This window comes from Heloderma suspectum, chromosome 16 (assembly GCF_057233095.1).
Source record: "Heloderma suspectum isolate Gila_16-S chromosome 16, 16-S_ref, whole genome shotgun sequence".
NCBI lineage: Eukaryota > Metazoa > Chordata > Lepidosauria > Squamata > Helodermatidae > Heloderma > Heloderma suspectum.
In genome coordinates, this window is record NC_139473.1 from 21,160,887 (window position 1) to 21,182,105 (window position 21,219).

General features: G+C 48.6%; 1 protein-coding gene across 1 annotated transcript; it reads right to left on the bottom strand.

The window, feature by feature from the left end:
* Window positions 1-1,498: 1,498 nt before the first annotated feature.
* Window positions 1,499-20,471, bottom strand: KCTD7 (potassium channel tetramerization domain containing 7). The gene is made up of 6 exons (XM_084823418.1): window positions 20,323-20,471; window positions 13,748-13,882; window positions 12,822-13,014; window positions 10,276-10,445; window positions 6,638-6,816; window positions 1,499-5,217 (listed from the first exon to the last, which is right to left on the bottom strand). Exons 2-6 carry the CDS (start codon window positions 13,801-13,803, stop codon window positions 4,841-4,843), a joined length of 975 nt encoding a protein of 324 aa, XP_084679544.1. The 5' UTR covers window positions 13,804-13,882; window positions 20,323-20,471; the 3' UTR covers window positions 1,499-4,840.
* Between the last annotated feature and the right edge of the window lie 748 nt (window positions 20,472-21,219).

The following is a 21,219-nucleotide window of genomic DNA, read 5'->3' on the forward strand; positions in this document are numbered from 1 at the left end:
AAGCTAAAACTTGAACACAGGTCTCCTGGGTCCAGCTCTAAATTTCTAGCTGCTACACAACAAAGGTTTGCTTGGCAAATACACCAAGTTTCTTGTTGGAACACACCTTGATTAGCCTGTTGAAAGGGAAATAAGGTTCACTTGTGTTCCGAGTGTTTGCTTTTTTTAAAAAGTATTGATTTATTCAACTTATATTTTGATTTTACGTGTGGCTCCCATTGGTCTCCACTTCCAGGGGGCATGGATCAGGTCCACACACCCTGTAAGTTAAAGTTTCTAAAGCTAAGAAGCACCTTGCTGAATCAGACCAAAATGTCCATCAAGTGCAGCCTGTTTTCTCCAGGAAGCCCACAAGCAGGGCAGTAAGACAGCAATTGCCCTTCCCGGTTGTTCCTCCTCAATAACCACAATCCCATACTTACCTGTAGAATAAGCCCACTGGTTTCAGGGGACTTACTTCTGAGTTTGTTTGTTTGTTTGTTTATTTATTTATATCCTGCCTTTTTTCCTCCTAAGGAACCCAAGGCAGCATACACAATCCTCCTCCTCTCCATTTTATCCTCACAACAACCCTGTGAGGTAGGTTGGGCTGAGAGTCTGTGACATACACTGGCCCAAAGTCTCCCAATGAGCTTCCGTGGCCGAGTGGGGACTAGAACCCAGATCTCCTGACTCCCAGTCCAACACTCTCGCCACTACACCACACTGGCTCTTTTTAGACAGAAAAAAGGGTTGCACCACCAGAGATGTTCTGCCTCTGCACACAGCTATGAACAGACTTACTGCCTATGGATATATCTTATCCTCCTCTTGGCACCAAATTCCATAAGCTAACAAAACAGAAACCAAAAGTAGCCATGCTGACGATAAGGAAAATCCCCAAACCCATCTTAGTGTAATACCTTTTTTGACCAAAAGATCACAAAAAATGTGCAAGCTTTCGAGATCTCGAGATCTCTTCATCGCAGAAGTCTGACTTCACCATCAAGTCAGAATGTGTTTTTTCTCCCCATCCATCCTGCCAAACCTGCTTTTTGTAACATCTTTTCTGATGAAGAAATCTGAACATCTCAAAAGCTTGCACTTTTTTGATTGGCCTAATAAAGGTATTACACTAATATGGATTTCAGAATAACTTAACAATGCTGTCAAGTGAAAAAGTTCTTCCTTATGTCTGGCTGAATCACTAAGGGAGCAATCCTATGCATGTTTAGACAGAAAAAAGTCCTACAACTCCCAGCATGCCCCAGCCAGCTATGCTGGGAATTGTAGGACTTTTTTCTGTCTAAACATGCATAGGATTGCACCTAAGTTTGCTTTGTGTCTCCCCCGCCCACCCACACAATAGATTTTACATACACTGGCTACCAAGTCATAGGCTGGAACCTGTGACAGATATATCATTCAATTGCAAAACATTATCTGTTTTTCAGAAGTTACTCATCACAAAACCTTCTCCCCAGAGTGCTTCTAAAGAATGGAGCGTGACACCAGGGAGATGAAAATAATTCCAGCTCTGCTTCAGAGACGCATTGCCAAGACTTTAAAATATCATTGTGAGCTAGGTTAGGTAGTGATCATAGTGAGATAATTTATTGCACAATACCGACACACAGTATGTTCCAATACAAAATACAGATTATATGGGGAGGGGGTGAAATCACATAATTGACTTATTTCAGTACCACTGTCCACCATTTGGACACAACGAACGAATAATATCCTCCTTCCAATCCGTTTGCATCTGTTCTTTCAAACGGTAAGCAGCCTGCAATCCTATGCACACTAAGCTGTGAGCCAAGCACCACTCAACTCAGGGGGGCTGGCTTCTAAGTAGACATGCAAAGGATTGCAATGTAAAGGTCAAAATGCCACGACCAGGGTGGACAACAAGGGGCTCCCCAGATATTTTGGCCTTCAACTCCCATCAGCTCTAACCAGCACAGCCAATGGTGAGGGATGATGGGAGATGAAGGCTGAAGCATCCGGACAACTTCAAGCTGCCCACTCCTGCATCTAGGTAAAATATATAAATTGGCTAAAAAATGGATAAATTAAAACAAAACCTTAAACAGTCATCATGAAATCGCTTACCAAACCTGTGTAAAGAATAGCTTAAGAATCTTATTAATTCTCCACATCAATAAATGCCAGCTTATTTGCACAAGGGGGAGGGGGGAGAGAGCAGGGAGGACATTTCGAATTCCCAAAATCAAGACCACTCTACTAGCAATCCTATGCATGTGTGCTCAGAAGCGCGTTCCAGCATGCCCGAGAGAACTTGCTCCTTACTGCAGCCTTCTCCAACCTGGGACCCTTCAGATGTGTCCGACTGTAGCTCCCATCATTCCCAGCCAGTATGCTGGCTGGGGATGATGAGAGTTGCAGTCCAACACATCTGAGGGGCCCCAGGTTGGAGGCGGCTGCCTTACTGTGTTTGGGGCTGCAGCCCAAGTCTTCTGATGGTGCACCAATTCTAATGCCAGCGCCGGAGGGGCTTTAATGTGCAAGTGTTCGAAGGGCTCCGGGGTTGTCACAGTGGCCAAAGCCAACCCCAGGCCTGGGCTGTTGCACCACTGACTGCCCTGATTCAGCTAAGGAGGCAAAGGCCTTGGAAAGTCTGACCAGCAGCCTGGGGCATGCTCACCTGCAGTCTCACGCATCTGCTGCTTGCGGCAAGGCAAGGGCCGCAGGAGGAAGCTGGGATAGGCTCAGTAAGCCGAGGTACTCGAGGTGCGTATGTAGATGCAGGGCCCTCCAGGGTTGATACTGGTGTAATTATAGGCCAGCCTCTGATGAACATCGGGGCTTAGGAGGGAGGGGAAATGGCTCAGGCTGTAGCTCAGTGATATAGCATATACCTTACATGTAGAAGGTCCCAAGTTCAAACCCCAGCAGCATTTCCAGGTTGAGCTAGGACAGGATCCTGCCTGAAACCCTGGACAGCCATGGCTGGCACTCAGCATTGACACGACTGGGCTAGATAGACCAAAGGTCTGACTCGGTTAGAAGGCAGCCTCCGAGGTTCCTATTTCAATCAGTCCTTAATTCACCACCTTGAGGACTAGAATCTTACTTTAGTTTTAGGGGAAGAAACAATGTTCAGTGGTAGAGCCCCTGCTTTCCATGCAGAAGATCCCCAGTTCAGTCCCCAGCAGCATCTCCCAAGTAGTGCTGAGAAAGAATCCTGCCTGAACCCCTGCAGAGCTCCTGCTGCCAGGTCATGTTGACAATACTGGGCTAGACCGACCAAGGCTCTGACTCAGTCTAAGGCAGCTTCCCATTTTCCTATGACAGCTCAGCCTCTTCGACAGCAGCACAGGCTCAAGGCTCTTCAGCCAGCATCCAATCCTCCACCACTTGCCCTGAAAGGAAGGCATAGAAATGGCAAGGCCAAAACACCATGGCCCAATCCACCAGCATAAAGATGGTGCAAGCTTTTCGCGTTTTCCAGAAGCCTTTATCAGGCAAAAGGATATGCAGAGCATGGGAAGTGGATGCAGACCCCTAAGTCATCCACCTTGATTTTAGCCAGTCTAATAAAATATCTTGCCTGGCTGATCCCACCTGTTTCCGTGGGAGCAGGCTCCGATCTCCGGAGGAACAGGCGAGATAGCCATACCCATGCCTTGCTAGCCTTGAGATTTGGGGGAGGTCACTAGGGCTGCCTCAGTTCCAGAACTGAATCTCGTCTCTGCACAGTGACCTAACCCTGAGCCTTCCAGATGTGTAAAACTACAGCTTCCATCATCCCCAATGGATATGCTGGCTGGGGATGAGGGCAGCTGTGGTCTAAGACCTCTGGAGGGCACCTGGATGTTGAAGGCTGCCTTACAGGGAAGGGTTTTTTTATTCTGTAAAAGCTCCCGATGCAAAGAGCAGGCACAATTGATTTTTGTAAATAGCAGTCATTTCAGAATTCATGAAGGAATGTAATCTATATACAGTCTGAATACAAGGTGAGGCATCCAAAGAATAAAATTGCCCTTTCTGGTCAGAGAAATGGAAATAAATTAAATGACAATGCATAAAGAAAATGAACCAATACAGACTCATCATTAGAGTGGTGGTTTTAACACACACAAAGAGAGGGAGAAACTTCAGGCATTTGTACACAGAGTGAACTCAAGTTAAAAAAAAATACTTCTGAATAAGCTCAGCCTCTTTGAAAAGTACTTCCTCCTTCTGTTCCGAAAGTCACAACAACCACAACAACACGTCATGCCAGCAGGAGAGGAAGTTGTGCAAAATAAAGTGCTGCCGTAGACGTCTGACATCAGGTGGCTACGTAACAAGGCAGGCATCTCTCTGGAGCAGTCTTTCCCCAGCCCAGTGCCCTCCAGATGTCTTGGACTACAACTCCCAGCGTCCCCCCAGCCAGCAGGTTGGGGAAAGGTTGCTCTGGGGGAACTTTCTGAAAGACTGTGCCGCCAAACGGCCCAATGTGGGACTGCGATGTGCCACCACTGCATGCAGGCAGGCAGGCGAGGGCCCAGGGCAGGTTGAAGTCATGGCCTGAGGGATCAGGTGTGCCTAAGAGCCCTTCAAAGAAAAAGAAAAACCACCGTCTGTACACACGGACCAAGAGATTTCTCTACTGTGATGCCATGCCATGACTCTCATGTAGGACCTGCTCTGACGCGCTTCCTTCCAGGGGGATCCTCCTTCACTGGTTCCAGTCCGCTGCGTAGCCAGGAACGGAGGGAAAGCTCTTCCACCACACGGGCAGGCCCAGCATGTATCAGCGCCATGCCACCCTTCCCGCAACGAAGGGAGCCGAGGCCGAGGAGAGGGCAGCGAGCCAGCCCTGCTCCTTTCCGCGCCCCTCGTCTGGGCAGCATCACCACCACGTGATCTTGAACTCGTAGATGGGGCGCTTGCAGTAGTAGTGGTTGACGAGGTGCTTGTCGCAGACGCCGATGCACTGGTGGTCCACTGTGATGCCCCGGCTGGAGAGGTCCGTCACGATGCAGTGCAGGAGGTCGTAGACGTCCGCCACGGCCTCCCAGGGCCCGAAGGACACGTCCACCTCGCAGTGGTGCTCAAAGAGCGTGGCCTCGCCATCGCCCCGCTCAAAGCGCAGGGAGTTGAAGAGCGGGCACTCGTAGGGCGTGATCGGCATCTCCTCCTTAAAGACACAGATCTTCAGCTTGGCAAAGCGGGCTTTCCGCTGCACGGCCCGCAGTTTGGCGATCTCCACGATCCGCTCCAAGTGCTCTGCAAAAGCAAGAGGGATGCCATGGTTGACATGCCGGGAGGGGGCCTGTCAGCAGATTCCCCAAGACAGCTTCCCGCTAACCTGGCACCTTCCAGATGTGTTGGATTGCAACTCCCATCATTCCCAGCTGGCATGCTGGCTGGGGATGATGGGAGTCACAGTCCAACACATCTGGAAGGCGCCACGTTAGCCGGAAGCTGGCTTAGGGAATCGTCAAGCTACTTTACTTCCTAAGAAAGACATTGTATTTATTCTTTTATTTATTATTACCTTGCTATGCCACCTTTTTTTCTCTTGCAAGGAACCCAAGAAGGCTTACGTGATCCTCCTCCTCCTCCCCATTTCATCCTGACAACAACCCTGTGAGGCAGGTGAGGCTGAGAGTCAGGAACTAGCCCAAAGTCACCCAGTGAACTTGCTGGTCAAGTGAGGACTAGAACCCGGGTCTCCCCGGTCAACACTCTAACCACTATACCATACTGGCTCTCATCCAATGTTTCTTTTTTTGTTGGAGGGGGCAGATGAAGTAATAGTGTGGCTAAACTCGTATTTTAGGGTGCAATCCTATGCATGTTTAGACAAAAAAAAAGGCCTACAACTCCCAGCACTCCGCAGCCAGCATAGCTAGCTGGGGCATGCTGGGAGTTGTCGGCCTTTTTTTCTGTCTAAACATGCATAGGATTGCACTCTTAGTTTTTAAATCAGCCCCACTTCTAAACTCGTAGCTGCTCATGACTTTTGGAAGCCTGAGGTGGAAAACTGAAAAGCCTCCTGTCCCCCGGCATACATACAGCTGAACATGGGGCCCAATCCTCCAGACAGTTCTCCTATACAAGCCCATTAAAATTAACAGGACCTGCACAAGAACATCATTTTTACAAGAGTAAAATGATCGGCTGGATCCCCCACCCCACTGCCCAGTGCTAAGTGACATCAACTGCCCCGTAGGAAAGAAGGAGGGACAGAGACGGAAGCAGGCAAAGGGAATATCAGGGCCTGCTCCACTTGGACTGCACCCCTCCTCCCCCCCCCCCCCCCCAGGAGATGAGAAAAGAAGCAGGACTATTCCACCAGCTCTGGTGAGAGCCTGCTTGATTTTTTCCTCTTCCCTCACCATACCCTCTTTTCTTGTGTGCCATGTCTTTTTAGACAGTAAGCCTGCTGGGAGCCTTTTTTGGCTGAGGAGCAGGGTGAAAAAGCTTGTAAATCAACAAACACACAAACAATATGTTGATGCGCCAAACTGCATTCAACAGGGCAGTTTGGCCCATTTCATAGTGACCGAATCTGCATTTTACTCTTTGTTTTGAGCCTTTTCGAACCTTTCCATGTTAAAGCCGACTCCCAACTCCAAAGCACCTCTGACTGGCTGCCACAAGGCAATCACACCCCCGCACCCCCACTGCGCTCTCCATTTACCTTTGTAATAGGGCATTAAGCCCAGGAAAGCCTGCCGGACTTTCTCTCCTTTAAGGGGCTGGAGCTCTTCTAGACTGTCTAGCAATGGTCCTATGGAATAATACTGAGCTTCCTTGTAAACTGACCTCACTCGTTCTCTCGGAGGCAAGTCACCGGATCGCAGGAAGTTAAGCACATCTCTACGAAGAAGAAAAAGAAATCTATGCGAAATGTCATTACGTGATTGCTAACCCTTCCCATTCCCGTTCCCTTTTCAGGACATGGTGGCAGGCGATACATTTAAATGCAGAAAACATTAGGCTGCAACACTTAGGGCGCAATCCTATGCCCATTGAGATAGAAAAAAGTCCTACAATCCTATGCATGTTTAGATGGAAAAAAGTCCTACAACTCCCAGCATTCCCCAGTCAGCATGGCTGGCTGGGAATTGTAGAACTTTTTTTCTGTCTAAACATGCACAGGAGTGCAGCCTTTCCAAACTGGCATGGCCACTGGGCATGATGGAAGTTGTAGTCCAAAACATCTCAAGGGCACCAGGTTCAGGAAGTCTTGGTTAGATCAAACACTCAAAAAGTTGTTGTTGTTTTTAATTGACTAAAAAGGTAACACATTAATGAAGAAGCAGTTGTATTTTTTATTATTATTGTTAACTGTATTTCTTAGTTGGCTGTGTCTTTAAAAAAAGACTCAAGGTGATTTAGGAATAAGTTGAAAATATACAGAAGTTAAAACAGCTAAAAACAATTTCCACTAAAATACCATGACCTCACATTTTTAAATACAAGTCCTTAGGAAAACTGCAGATTGCAAGCACAAACTTTAAAAAGGCATTCTCTCACACAGAAGGAAATGTCGAAGGTGATGCTTGCTACCAGATATCATCTGACGTCAGAGAAGGTGTGCTTTTTTTCCTAGAACTATTGTGTCTACTCAGACACAAAGTTAATATGATTAATCAAGTGACTGAGGGTGCAATCCTATGACTGCTAGTCAGTGGCTAGACAGCCATAGGATAGGTCGCTTCCCTGAGAACCAACCTCCACCCACTCCCGCGCTGCCTCACAGGCACCACGGATCGGCCTCGCACTCCGCGCTCATAAGAGCAGTGCAGAGCAGCAAAAACGGGGCATTCCTGGGGGCGGGGCAGGGCAGAGAGAGCAGAAGTGCCTTTTGGATGCTTCCTATGCATCATCCGGCCTCCCTCCCCTGCTCCAACTCCGGATAGGAGGATTGCGCCCTAAAGCAGCAATCGTATATGCACAGTTTCCTGGGAGTTAAGCTGCACTGAACACAGTGGGACTTACTTGTAAGTAGACATACATAGGATTGCACCACAAAGTGAATATGACCAATCGACTAAGATTTCTTTAATTACATGACAGCCCCAGGAAAGGTAAGTGGGTGGGACAATGTTTATTTGCAATGCTCCAGAAGTTGAACCCCAAAGAAATATCCCATGGCGAGAGGAAGCAAGCCTGGACCAAGTGCGTAAGCAACTCAGGCAGCCTTTTTAGGGTACCCATGTTTCAGCGAAACAGCCACATGCAATCCAGGAGTACCTCAGCGCCTCCCGCAATACTGCAAGGGGTTCTGGGATGCACATCCCAGAGCAGGCACTGCAACTGCCTGGGGCTGCGAAATATGCAGGGCCAGCCCCAAGAGGGAACCATCTCGAAAGGGCAGGATAGTCTCCATGTCCAATGAGAGAAAGCCTTGTGTGCGCTTCCAAGTTTTCGTCCCTTGCCATTTTAAAACGAACAAGGCAAAGTCTATTTAAAATGGCTGGCTTGGCGAGATCAGGAGGCTACCTGTTTATTCCGAAAGGAAGGTTAATGTCCAGCCTGCTGGGACACCCAATCCTGTTTCTAGTGGCAGAAGCAGAACAGTTGTTTTGCCTAATCACTCCTATTAGTGGCCACATCTGTTGTTGTTGTTGTCGTTCAGTTGTGTCCGACTCTTCGTGACCCTGTGGACCATAGCACGCCAGGCCTTCCTGTCCTTCGCTCTCTCCCGGAGTGTGCTCAAGTTCATACCCATTGCATCGGTGATGCTATCTAGCCATCTCATCCTCTGCCGTCCCCTTCTCCTTTTGCCTTCCATCTTTCCCAGCATCAGGGTCTTTTCCAGGGAGTTTTCTCTTCGCATTAGGTGGCCAAAATATTTGAGTTTCAGCTTCAGTATCTGTCCTTCCAATGAGCAGTCAGGGTTGATTTCCTTTAGGATGGACTGATTTGACCTCCTTGCAGTCCAGGGGACCCGTAAGAGTCTTCTCCAGCACCACAGTTCGAAAGCATCGATTCTTCGGTGCCCAGCCTTCCTTAGAGTCCAGCTCTCACAGCCATACGTTGCTACCGGGAAAACCATAGCTTTGATTATACGAACCTTTGTCGGCAAGGTGATGTCTCTGCTTCTTACTACAGCATAAAAAAGAGCATCTGTCGCCTGCATCTTGACCCTGTCCGATGCTCAGCACATGAGGCAGAAAATCCACATGACACACCACAAGCCCTCCCTCAGTGATCTCTCAAGCAGAGCTCTTGTGAGACATTCGTTCGTTTTAATGGGGCTCGTGCAAAGGAACATTCTGCTGAGATTGTGCCCCAGGTGCCAAATCTTAGTTCCCATCTTACTGCCCTTCGTAACACACAAAACCCACTACCAAGGTAGCCCCACACCCTGCCTCATGGCAGGCTCATCTCCAGTAAAGCCACGTTGATCACAAGCTGAATATGAGTCAGCAGTGTGATGTGGCTGCAAAAAAGGCAAATGCAATTATAGATCGAATCAATACACATATATTTTCTAAATCGAGGGAAGTAATAGTCCCACTCTACTATGCACCGGAGTCAGACCTCACCTCGAATTCTGTGCCCAATTCTGGGCACCACAGTTTAAGAAGGATTCAGATAAATTGGAATGAGTTCAGAGAAGGGCAAGATGATCACAGGACTAAAAACGAAGTCTTTCGAGGAAAGATGGAAGAAACTGGGTACATTTAGCCTTGAGAAGACTGAGGGAGGATATGATAGCACATTTCAAGTCTCTAAAGACTTGTCAAACAGAAGAGAGCCGCAACCTGTTCTCCATCATCCAAGACTGTAGGACACAAAATAACAGGCATAACAGTCAGACAACGGGGCCAAGTGCCTAGGGAGGCAGTGGGCTCTCCGTCCCTGGAGGTCTTCAAGCAGAGACTGGACAGCCATCTGTCAGGGATGCTTGAACTGGATTCCTGCACTGAGCAGGGGGCTGGACTCAATGGCCTAAATGGGCCCTTCCAACTCTAGGATGCTACGTGAACCTATCGGTAAAACCTGATATGGCTGCATTTTGAACAAATGCCTCACGTGAAACCTCGTACAGTGAAGCTCATTGGAAACAGCCGGGAATTCAAAATGACCAACTGGAAAATGCTTTGCAGAACAGTCACACCAAGATCTTCTTGCCATTTTAAGACCACTTGACCACCTGCTATTCCTCGGTTTTCTACAGCCGAAAATGTGCCCATCACGCCTAAGAGAGAATGGGTGCAAAGGTGGAAGGGGCACATGGGTTATCCTGGCTCCAGGGTATGTAATGACCTATCTGGCTCAAGAGTGCTTTGCGGATAAGGTTCTACGTACCCAACGGACACATACCCAAAGAACGTTCCATCTCGGTCAATAAAGTATCTGCCCTCAGCATCTGTCGGGATGTAATGCCGGCCGCTGAACATGGCCGACAGCATGGTGTCGTCGTGGCGCCTCAGCGTTGACAACCTGGTCGTGAAATGGATGCCTCCAACATTCAGCGGAACCACTTCAGGGAACTGGGAGGAATAAACAGATCTTAAGGGGTTTATAAAATGAGACATGGTGTGAAGAAAGTGGAGAGATATTTTTCTCCCTCCCTCATAATACTAGAATAGGGAAAAGACTGTGGCTCAGTGGTAGAACCCCGGCTTTGCATGCAGAAGGTCTCAGGTTTGATCCTTGATGTGTCCAAGTAGGGCTGGAAAGCCCCTTCGAGAGACCCTGGATACCCACTGCTGCTAGTGTCGACAGTACTAGACAAGATGAACCCAACTCCGTATAAAGCAGATTTCTATGTTCCTATAAACAGCCTTCCTGAACTGGGTGCCTTCCAGAGGTGTTGGACTACAACTCCCATGGCTGGCTGGGGATGCTGGGAGTTGTAGTCAACACATCTGGAGGGCACTAGGTTGGAGAAGGCTCTTCTAGAACTTGGGGTCACCCAATGAAGACAGCTGGCAGTAGATTTCGGGCAGGCAAAAGGATGTCCTTCTTCACACCAAGTGCAATAAATTTATGGGAGATGTGGTGATGACAACTATTGGCTCAGGTGGCTTTAAAAGGGGATTGGACAAATTCACGGAGGGGGAGAGCTCTATCAAGGGCTAAGAGTCTTGGTGGCTATACTGTACTTAAGATAATTTATATTCTGCCCTTCTGCTGTAAGCAAGGTGCTCATGGCAGCTTAAAAGGGTAAACATCCTCAAAAAATAAAATTTAAAAATAACAAAACTAGCAAACTGCAAAAACAGCCACAGTAACAAAACTTGTGTTCATGTCACCAGTCAAAAATGACTCAGCAGCAGATGACTTTGCAGAGAAGGCCAGCCAGGGTGCGCATGCAGAGTCACAGGAGCCAAGGGATCAGTTACCGAGAGATCAGTTATCTTGATCTGTCCTCAAGCACAGACAAATGTGGGTCCTTTAAGGATTCCCAACCGCTCTGGAACATCTCTGGCAACCACAGCTGGTGGGCCACCAAGCAAACGGGAGTTCACCAGCCACACACAGGGGGCCCAGCAAGGCTCAGTAAATGTCCCGCTTTTGCTGCTTTCCTCCAACTGCAAGAACAAAGACATCCCCACACACCTGGCAAGGCACACTATGTGCCTGATCACAATGTGTGACTGAAATCTGCTTGGCTCACCGTTTTGTGCAATGTTCACTTGTCCCCCAACTTAACACTTCAAACATGCTACGCCAGTCTTCCCCAACCGGGTATCCTCCAGAGGTGCTGGACTACAACTCCCAGCATCTCCCAGCCAGATGCTGGGAGTTGTAGTCCAACACTTCTGGCGGACACCAGGTTGGGGGAAAGCTGTGCCACATCTCAGATACTTCAGGCAGACAAATAGTTGTGGACATTCCTAACTTACCCAGATTTGTTTGGCCTAAGGCGGCGGGCGGGGGGACTTAGTTGCTAAAAGGTTTAAAAGTCTGTGGTGAAAGTATTCCCTAGGACTGCAGCCTCTGGCCTCATCCATCGGACAAAGATCTGAGGACACTGGGAGGCTGCCTCCAAGGACAAACATCACAGCAAGGGGGAGACCCAGCTAGCCCCATACATCAGTCAGAGAAGAAACAGCTGCAGGGTGCTTTTTTCAACCTTTCTTGCCAGAAAGAACATCTGTACAGATCTTTGAAACTAAGTACTGGTGCCTGAGTTTTGCTTTTCTTCCTCCTCCCTCCGTCCCTCTTCCTTTTGTGTCATGCCGTTTAGATTGTAAGCCTGAGGGCCAGGGACTGTCTCATCATTATTAATCTTTGTAAGCTTCTCTGGATTCCTTGTACTTATATACAGGGCAATAACAAACATTCTCTGGGCAGTTTAACCCCAATACCCAACAAGCCTGAATTCAGAACATTGTTTCTGAAAAAAGCTCACACTGCTCTTGGAGAGCCTCCCTGGAGGAAAGAGCTTCGCTGGCAGTGCCTGGAAACATAGGAAGCTGCCTTATACTGAGTCAGACCATGTGTCCATCTAGCCGAGATTCTCAACACTGACTGGTGGCAGCTCTCTGGGGTTTCAGTCTTTCTCCTGGAGGTACTGCGGATTGAACCTTCTGTACGCAGAGCGGGTGTTCTACCCCTGAGTTATGTTTCTTCCCCTAAAAGTAAAGTAAGATTGTAGTCCTCATGGTGGAGAAAAAAGGGCTGTTTGAAATAGGAGCACAGAAAGCTGCCTTATACTGAGCCAGACCCTTGGCCCCTCAAACCAGGTATTCTCTACACTGACTGGTTTTGGCTCTCTAGGGGGTCTTTCACAGCCTTACCTGGAGATGCTGGGAAACCTGGGATCTTCTCTATGGAAAACAGGGGCTCTGCCTGTCCACGCTGGTGCACAGGTAGAACAATTTATAAAGGTGTTGCATATATTTATCTAAATCACTAACCTGCTGTGGAAGTAAGGGCAGGGAGTGCTCCGCCTGGGTGGCCGTCGGGGTGGCCGGCTCTTGAAAATCATCCTCTGCATCCGAGCTCGACATGGCATCGCCCGGGTGTCCACTCGCTTTGTCCTGCCCCGTGACTACCACCATCCCTCTGGCTCTCGTCACCCGGTCTGCTGGGCGGCCGGCCGTGGCAAGGCTAGCGGGGAGACAAGGGCCATGTTCACCCCAGGAGCCTTTCCCCTAACAAAAGCAAGCCACTGCGGGGCAACAGCCACCCAGGGATGCTCCACGCTGGTCCTTTACGAGTGTTGTGGCTATTCTCGGGAAGTGAGTCACAACCAAGACGGTTATTATATCTGCTGTTTGTCAGGGACACGCGCCAGGAGGGAACGAATTTGCACGGCAGCACCAGGAAACCTCCCTGTCAAGATTTCGCAGCCCGAGAGTCCCTCGCGGAGGCGGCTTTCATTGGCTGCTTAACCGGCTCAGCCTGCGCGGGGCTGCAGGACTGTCATTCGCTTGCTCAAATCCGATTAGCCGCCGGGGACACCTGCTGCTCAATAGCCATTTGATAATTCCCAAGGTTGTCAACCAAAAGCCACTCTCTGATTGGTCTGCCTGTGCTGGGCCACTCCCCTGCTGTGGAGGGGGCGGGGGTTCCCAACACCACACTGATGTCCAAGCTGCTTCCAAACAGACAAAAGGAAAAATTCCTGTGAGAATGGGCCATTCAGGGAGCTGCACCAACATTATCAACAATAGTGGAATTGCTCAACTGACACTAATGGAGGGGGGGGGGGGCATGGCAACAGCATAGACAGTGAGCATTCGAAATAAATTAGGCTGCTAAATTTAAACTGCTGATTCATTTAGTAATAGTCAGGAATGGTGGGGAGGGGGCAGGGAATCAATTTTAAAATTTGTTTAACCTGGGTTCCAACACGGATGCAGAGATCGCGGGCGCTGCTTCTTGTGACCATTTCATGTCTTGGTCACATCATGGCACATCACGGGGCCAGAACATCAGCACTGCAAGCAACCAGCACTGGAGTCTAGGAGTTTGCCTAAATATTTAAAATAAAAGTCAGTCAGCCTTACGACGAAGCCAGACCTCCAACCCCTGGACTTCTGACTGGACGATACAGAAATGGGCTCTTCCTGCTCTAGAACTAAGCATGGGCAAAACATGCAGCTAACCCAACAACTCTTAGAGGCTGGGTCCAAATGTTGCAGGGCAGTGAGCACAACGCATTGCGCTGGTACAGTTTTGATCCAGCATCATCCCTACTTAACACATCCCATTTCATCACACTAATAACTCTCTTTATATTTCTCACCCACTCAACCCCACCCTCAAATAGCCAATCAGAATAAACATCTTTGCATGGCTTGGGTTTTGCTTTTTGCAGATTTCCACTCACTTTGCTTATTTTGGATCCTGAATGGCAAGTTTAGGACTGGCAAAGGTTTCACATGACAAATACAGGTGAGGCAAGTCTCCGCCAATCAATTCCATTACACGGGAAGCTGCTCTCCCACTTAACAAATCGCTTACCCATTAGACTACTTCCTCATAATGCCTTAATGAGCACTTTGCCACCTCGTCACATAACTGAATAAATTTTTAGTGGGTTAGCTATGTCCGTCTGTTGCAGTAAACACAACAAAGAGTCGTGTGGCACTTTAACGACTAACACATTTATTGCTGCAGAGGTTTTAGTGGATTCTTGGTTGCTTCTCCTCTTCCTACAAAGTTTCCTTAATGCGGTGGGAATGCTGACCCATCCATAGGCTTGCTGCCCAGATGGAAGAACTTCTCAGATTTCAACTCTTAGACAAACTAGACCAACAGTATTTTTTTTTTAAAAAACTGATGAACAGTGCAATCCCATGCATATTTACACTGAAAATAGTCCTAGAAGTCCCAGCATTCCCCAGCTGGAATGCTGGGAGTTGTAGTACTATTTTCTGTCTAAACATGCATAGGATTGCGCCCTTAGAAAGATAAGTGCCCCACCATTCCCATCATTACTGTGTCTGGCAATGCTTGAAATTGCAATGCTGATGCTTAGGAATTTCTCCAGCCCTAATTCTGGTGCATTCTGTTTAACACTTAAGCACAATCCAAGAACGTGAGAAGCCCCGCTCCCCTAGATTGTGAGCCTTTGGGTGGGGTGAGTGTCTGTCAAAGCAAACTAAAAATAATTACACTAAAATAGCCATTGCAATGCATTGGTTCCTTCCAAACAGCAGAGGAATACACTGAATTTGCAAACGGCCATTGGATCGGTTGCATTCATAATGGTTTTGAGGGCCCCTGTTTGTCTGGCTACCTGCTGTTACGCACCCTCAGTCCATGAGATGGAACGGGCTACTGATCTTATTGTTAAATATGTAAATAAAAGGTTGGAATATCTATTGTGAAAGAAACCTGTTGCCCTTCCATCTCACTGAATTAGCACAAAATGGCTTACTCGACAAGGCCTACTGAGAAGACTCAAAATATTTTTCTCCAGTCACAGGAGACTAGAGGAGCAGGTTTGTGTCCTCCTTCACTGTCCAGGGGGAGCTGAGCATAGATCACAACACCACCACCCCTTTGCCCACAGGGCCTGGGTGCAGGTGTGCTGCTTACATGGATGAGAGATGCCCGTTGTGTTCCACTGCACTTGTGTTCCTGAATTGTGCTGGCTGAGCTCAGCTGTACATCAAATACACAGGTGTGCCGATTAAGCCACCCAACTTGTGCTAGCCCAATAGTGCCCACCCCCCAACAAACTACATGCCAACAGAGGCCATGGCCATGCCCATGACAAGAGGGTTGCAACCTCTCCCTGAGCCCCCTTCCTATGTGGCACGGCTTCCTCTCAGAACTGTACACCTTCGAGCAATGAAGCAGAGATCCACTCTTTAAGGCAAGCCTCTTCCACTAAACCACTCTCAGAGAAAGGGGGGGCCACACACACTCCCCAAAACTGAATGCTCAGAGGCCACCAAAGCAGGTAATGGCCCACACCAGCTTCCCTCTCTCCACCTCCAGTGCAGTGGGTATCCCACTCAAAGGACCAGGAGTGCCACAGACTGATCCCCACCCTAAGCCCAGGGACCACAAAAAGACTCAATTGGGGGGGGGGGGGTGTTGGGAGGGACTGTTTTTAATTATGGTGTTATTGAGTATTTAATGTTTTTATTCATATTTTAAATAAATGTCTTCATGTTTACTGTGATGTATTCTAACCTTTCTTTGAAAACAACTTAGAAATATCGTTTTGTTTTACTGGTGGATTGTAACCCGCTCCAGGAGCCTTTTTGTGACAGAGGTGCGAGATAATAATAATAAAGCTTTGGGTATTGGGCAGTATCCCCTTCACAGATCACTGCCTTGTTGTGGCGAAGGGGCTTGCGTAACTCAGTGAAGCCATAAGCTATACCGTGCAGGCCCACCCAAGACAGAAAGGTCATGGCGGAGAGTTCTGACAAAATGTGGTCCACTGGAGAAGGAAATGGCAACCCACTACAGTATTCTTGCAAGAAAACCCCATAGAACGTATCACAAGGCTAAAAGAGATGAAGACCTACAACAACTTCTAGAACTAACACCAAAAAAAGATGTCCTCTTCATCATAGGGGACTGGAATGCTAAAGGAGGAAGTCAAGAAATCACCGGGATAACAGGCAAGCATGGCTTGGTGTACAAAATGAAGCAGGACAAAGGCTAATAGAGTTTTGCCAAGAGAACACGCTGATCATAGCAAACACTCTTTTCCAACAGCACAAGAGGCGGCTCTACACATGGACATCACCAGATGGTCAATATCGAAATCAGATTATGTACTTTGCAGCCAAAAATGGAGAAGCTCTACACAGTCAGTAAAAACAAGACCTGGAGCTGACTGTGGCTCAGATCATGAGCTTCTTATCGCAAAATTTCGGCTTAAATTGAAGAACATAGGGAAAACCACTAAACCATTCAGGTATGACCTAAATCATATCCCTTATGAATATACAGTGGAGGTGAGGAACAGATTTCAGGGATTAGACCTGATAGACAGAGTGCCTGAGGAACTATGTATGGAGGTCTGTAACACTGGTCAGGAGGCAGCAACTCAATCCATCCCAAAGAAAAAGAAATGCAAGAAAGCAAAGTGGCTGTCTGATGAGGCTTTACAAGTAGCTGAGGAAAGAAGGGAAGTGAAAAGCAAGGGAGAAAGGGGAAGATATACCCAACTGAATGCAGATTTCCAGAGAAGAGCAAGGACAGACAAGAAGGCCTTCTTAAATGAACAATGCAAAGAAATCGAGGAAAACAATAGAATGGGAAAGATTAGCGATCTCTTCAAGAAAATCAGAGATATCAAGGGAACGTTTTGTGCAAAGACGGGCATGATAAAGGACAAAGAAGGCAGGGACCTAACAGAAGCAGATGAGATTAAGAAGAGGTGGAAAGAATACACAGAAGAACTGTACAGGAAAGACCCTAATGTCCCTGATAGCCATGATAGTGCGGTCACTGAACTTGAGCCGGACATCCTACAGAGTGAAGTCAAGTGGGCCTTAGGAAGCATTACTAACAACAAAGCTAGCGGAGATGACAGTATTCCAGATGAGCTATTTAAGATCCTAAAAGATGATGCTGTTAAAGTGCTACACTCAATATGCCAACAAATTTGGAACACTCAGCAGTGGCCACAAGACTGGAAAAGGTCAGTTTACATCCCAATTCCAAAGGGCAATGCCAAAGAGTGTTCAAACTACCATACAATTGCGCTCATTTCACATGCCAGCAAGGTGATGCTCAAAATCCTACAAGCTAGGCTTCAGCAGCATGTGAACCGAGAACTACCGAAAGTACAAGCTGGGTTTCAAAGAGGCAGGGGAACTAGAGATCAAATTGCCAACATTCGCTGGATCATGGAGAAAGCAAGAGAATTCCAGAAAAACGTCTATTTCTGCTTCATTGACTACACTAAAGCCTTTGACTGTGTGGATCACAACAAACTCTGGCAAATTCTGAAAGAGATGGGAGTACCAGGCCACCTTACCTGTCTCCTGAGAAACCTGTACAAGGGTCAAGAAGCAACAGTAAGAACCAGACATGGAACAACCGATTGGTTCAAAATTGGGAAAGGAGTACGACAAGGCTGCATATTGTCGCCCTGTTTATTTAACTTATATGCAGAGTACATCATGAGAAACGCCGGGTTGGATGAATCACAGCTCGGAATTAAGATTGCCAGGAGAATTATCAACAACCTCAGATACGCAGATGATACCACCCTAGTGGCAGAAAGCAAAGAGGATCTAAAGAGCCTCTTGTTGAGGGTGAAAGAGGAGAGTGCAAAAGCTGGTTTGAAACTCAACATTAAAAAAACGAAGATCATGGCATGTGGCCCCATCACTTCCTGGCATATAGAAGGGGAATAAATGGAAGCAGTGACAGATTTTATTTTCTTGGGCTCCACAATTACCGCAGACGGTGACTGTAGCCATGAAATTAAAAGACGCTTGCTCCTTGGGAGGAAAGCTATGGCAAACCTAGACAGCATAGTAAGAAGCAGAGACATCACCTTGCCGACAAAGGTCCGCATAATCAAAGCTATGGTTTTCCCCTGACTTTCCCCGAGTCCCCTGGACTGCAAGGAGGTCAAATCAGTCCATCCTAAAGGAAATCAACCCTGACTGCTCATTGGAAGGACAGATACTGAAGCTGAAGCTCAAATATTTTGGCCACCTAATGCGAAGAGAAAACTCTCTGGAAAAGACCCTGATGCTGGGAAAGACTGAAGGCAAAAGGAGAAGGGGACGGCAGAGGATGAGATGGCTAGATAGCATCACCGATGCAATGAATATGAACTTGAGCACGCTCTGGGAGAGTGCGCAGGACAGGAAGGCCTGGCGTGCTATGGTCCATGGGGTCACGAAGAGTCGGACACGACTGAACGACTGAACAACAACAAAACATGGGCAGGAGGCTGCTCTTGTGATCATGTCCTTCTTGTGGGTTTCCTGTGGGCAGCTGGTTGGCCACTGTGTGAACAGAATATTGGATGGACCCTTGGCCTGATCCAGCAGGGCTCTTATACTGGGGGACAGAGTCCCAGCATATAGCCTTTTACTTGTGTTAGGTTAACAGAAAACATTATAAATAATTTAGAAAATAAAATTTCATCAGCATACACCATCTGTAAAATGAGTGGATTTTTTTTCTCACCAGTCTTCCAAAGGCAGGCTAGAAAAAAGTGCCAGTTTTACAAATGCTTTATCCCTTGATAATATACTACAGACATAGAGATGTGAAGGCCTGGAAAAAAACATGAAAAATTCTGGAAAAAAACACGTTTCTTGTTTTTTGTTTTCCATGGACTGTTTTTGTTTTTTCCCCACCAAATTGGAAATATTGAACAGCTTTGGATGGTGAATTTTTCTTTTAGAATTTAAGCCAAGGTGTTTATATATTGTTACCAAGCCTTTACTCCCCCACAAATGGTTTCTAAAAACTATGTAATAGGAACACTGAAGGCAAAAGGAGATGGGGACGGCAGAGGATGAGATGGGTAGATAGCATCACCAACGCAATGAATATGAACTTGAGCACGCTCCGGGAGAGAGCGGAGGACAGGAAGGCCTGGCGTGCTACGGTCCATGGGATCACGAAGAGTCGGACACGACTGAACAACAACATTGGGCAGTATAGACATGTCATAAAGAAATGAATCCATCAAGTAGCAGCAGCAGCAGCAATAATAATAATAATAATTCACCTTTCCTCTCCCAACCCCACCTCCATAATAGCTCGCTCTCTCACAGCAAGCTAGCCTTCCTCTACTCTGCTCACCCTTCAGACGTGCCTGACTAGAACTCCTATCATCCCCAGCTAGCATGGCCAACAGCCGGGGACTGTGGGAATTGTAGTCCACAGCTGGAGGGCAAACAGGTCGCCCGCCCGCCCCCAACCTGTCTGCCCTCCAGATGTGTGAGGGGACAGCTCCCATCACCCCCCCCCATGAGAGCTGTAGCCCCAACACAGGGGTTGGGGAGGTGGTGGGCTCTCCCACCCTGGAGGCATTCAAGACGAGGCTGGACGGCCACCTGTCAGGGATGCTCTGGCTTGGATGCCTGCATTGAGCAGGGGGTTGGACTCGAGGGTCTTGTAGGCCCCTCCCAACCCTACTGGTCTATCATTCTAACACATCTGGGGGGGAGGCCGCGTCAGGAGTGGACAAAGCGCCTTCCCCGCACCTGTGGGTCGCCCTCCAGGAAAGGAACGAGCCCTCCCTCAGCAAAGGGCCTGAGGCCACACCCAGAAGGGGAGGAGCCACATTCTCCCCGCCTCCACCAATGGAAAACAGGCCCCGCTGGGGCAAAAGGGGCGGGCCCAACACACCTGTTCCCTCTCCGGCCCCGCCCTTCCCCAAGGAGGGGGAGGGGCCTCACCTGTCGCCCCGCGCCCAAGGGGCGGGGCCAAGTTGCCGCAGCAACCGTCCCCCGCCTCTCCGGCCCTCACCTGTTTAGCTTTCACTCCGACGTCGGCGAAACGGCGACGCTTCGCTCTGCTCGGTCCCGCCTGAGGAGGGGGTGCTTTGAGTTCAACGCCCCTCACGCAAGGCCCGGCCTCTCGGCCACCGTAACCGCAATCCTATCCGGGTACTTTCGGCTTGGACGGAGGGGAGTGGGGGAAGTAGGCGGGCCAGTGGAGAAGCGCCTCCTCCTAAGGCCCCTCCAATTGGCTCAAGGCCTCCCCCTGTCTCCCATGGCAACGAGATGCAGCCGCCCGGCTGCTGCTGCTGCTGCTGCTTCTGATTACCATGGAGATGGAGAGGGAGGCGTGGGCGGGGCCTGCGGAGGGCGAGCGCCATCTTGGCTCCCCGGGCAAAAGGGCTTTTGCCGTCGCCATGGCAACGGGATGCAGCAGGCCTCTCTCCTTCTGGCTGGGCCCTTTAGCACTGATGGAGAGTTGCCCAGTAACACACGTGTACACACACACACACACGATTCCCGACTGCGCCCCTGTACGCGGGCTATTAGCCAACGAAGGCTTTTGACATCGTGAAGCCTAACAAATTTATTTTGTTCTCTTTGTTGTTGTTGTTGTTCAGTCGTTCAGTCGTGTCCGACCCTTCGTGACCCCATGGACCAGAGCACGCCAGGCCTTCCTGTCATATTGGACACCTTCCGACCTGAGGGGCTCATCTTCCGGCGTCATCTCTTTCAGCCTTGTGATACGTTCCATGGGGTTTTCTTGGCAGGAATACTGCAGTGGGTTGCCACTTCCTTCTCCAGTGGACCACATTTTGGCAGAACTCTCCGCCGTGACCTGTCCGTCTTGGGTCACGGGTCATGCCTGCACGGCATGGCTTATGGCTGCACTGAGTTACGCAAGCCCCTTCGCCACAACAAGGCA

Excerpts from the sequence above, each read along its gene's own strand:
- KCTD7 (XM_084823418.1), bottom strand. The coding sequence starts at position 13,803 with ATGAAATGGTCACAAGAAGCAGCGCCCGCGATCTCTGCATCCGTGTTG. Across the intron at positions 10,446-12,821 it reads TGCCCTTACTTCCACAGCAG|TTCCCTGAAGTGGTTCCGCT; the intron begins GTTAGTGATTTA and ends TATTCCTCCCAG. Across the intron at positions 5,218-6,637 it reads CTTAATGCCCTATTACAAAG|AGCACTTGGAGCGGATCGTG; the intron begins GTAAATGGAGAG and ends TTGCTTTTGCAG.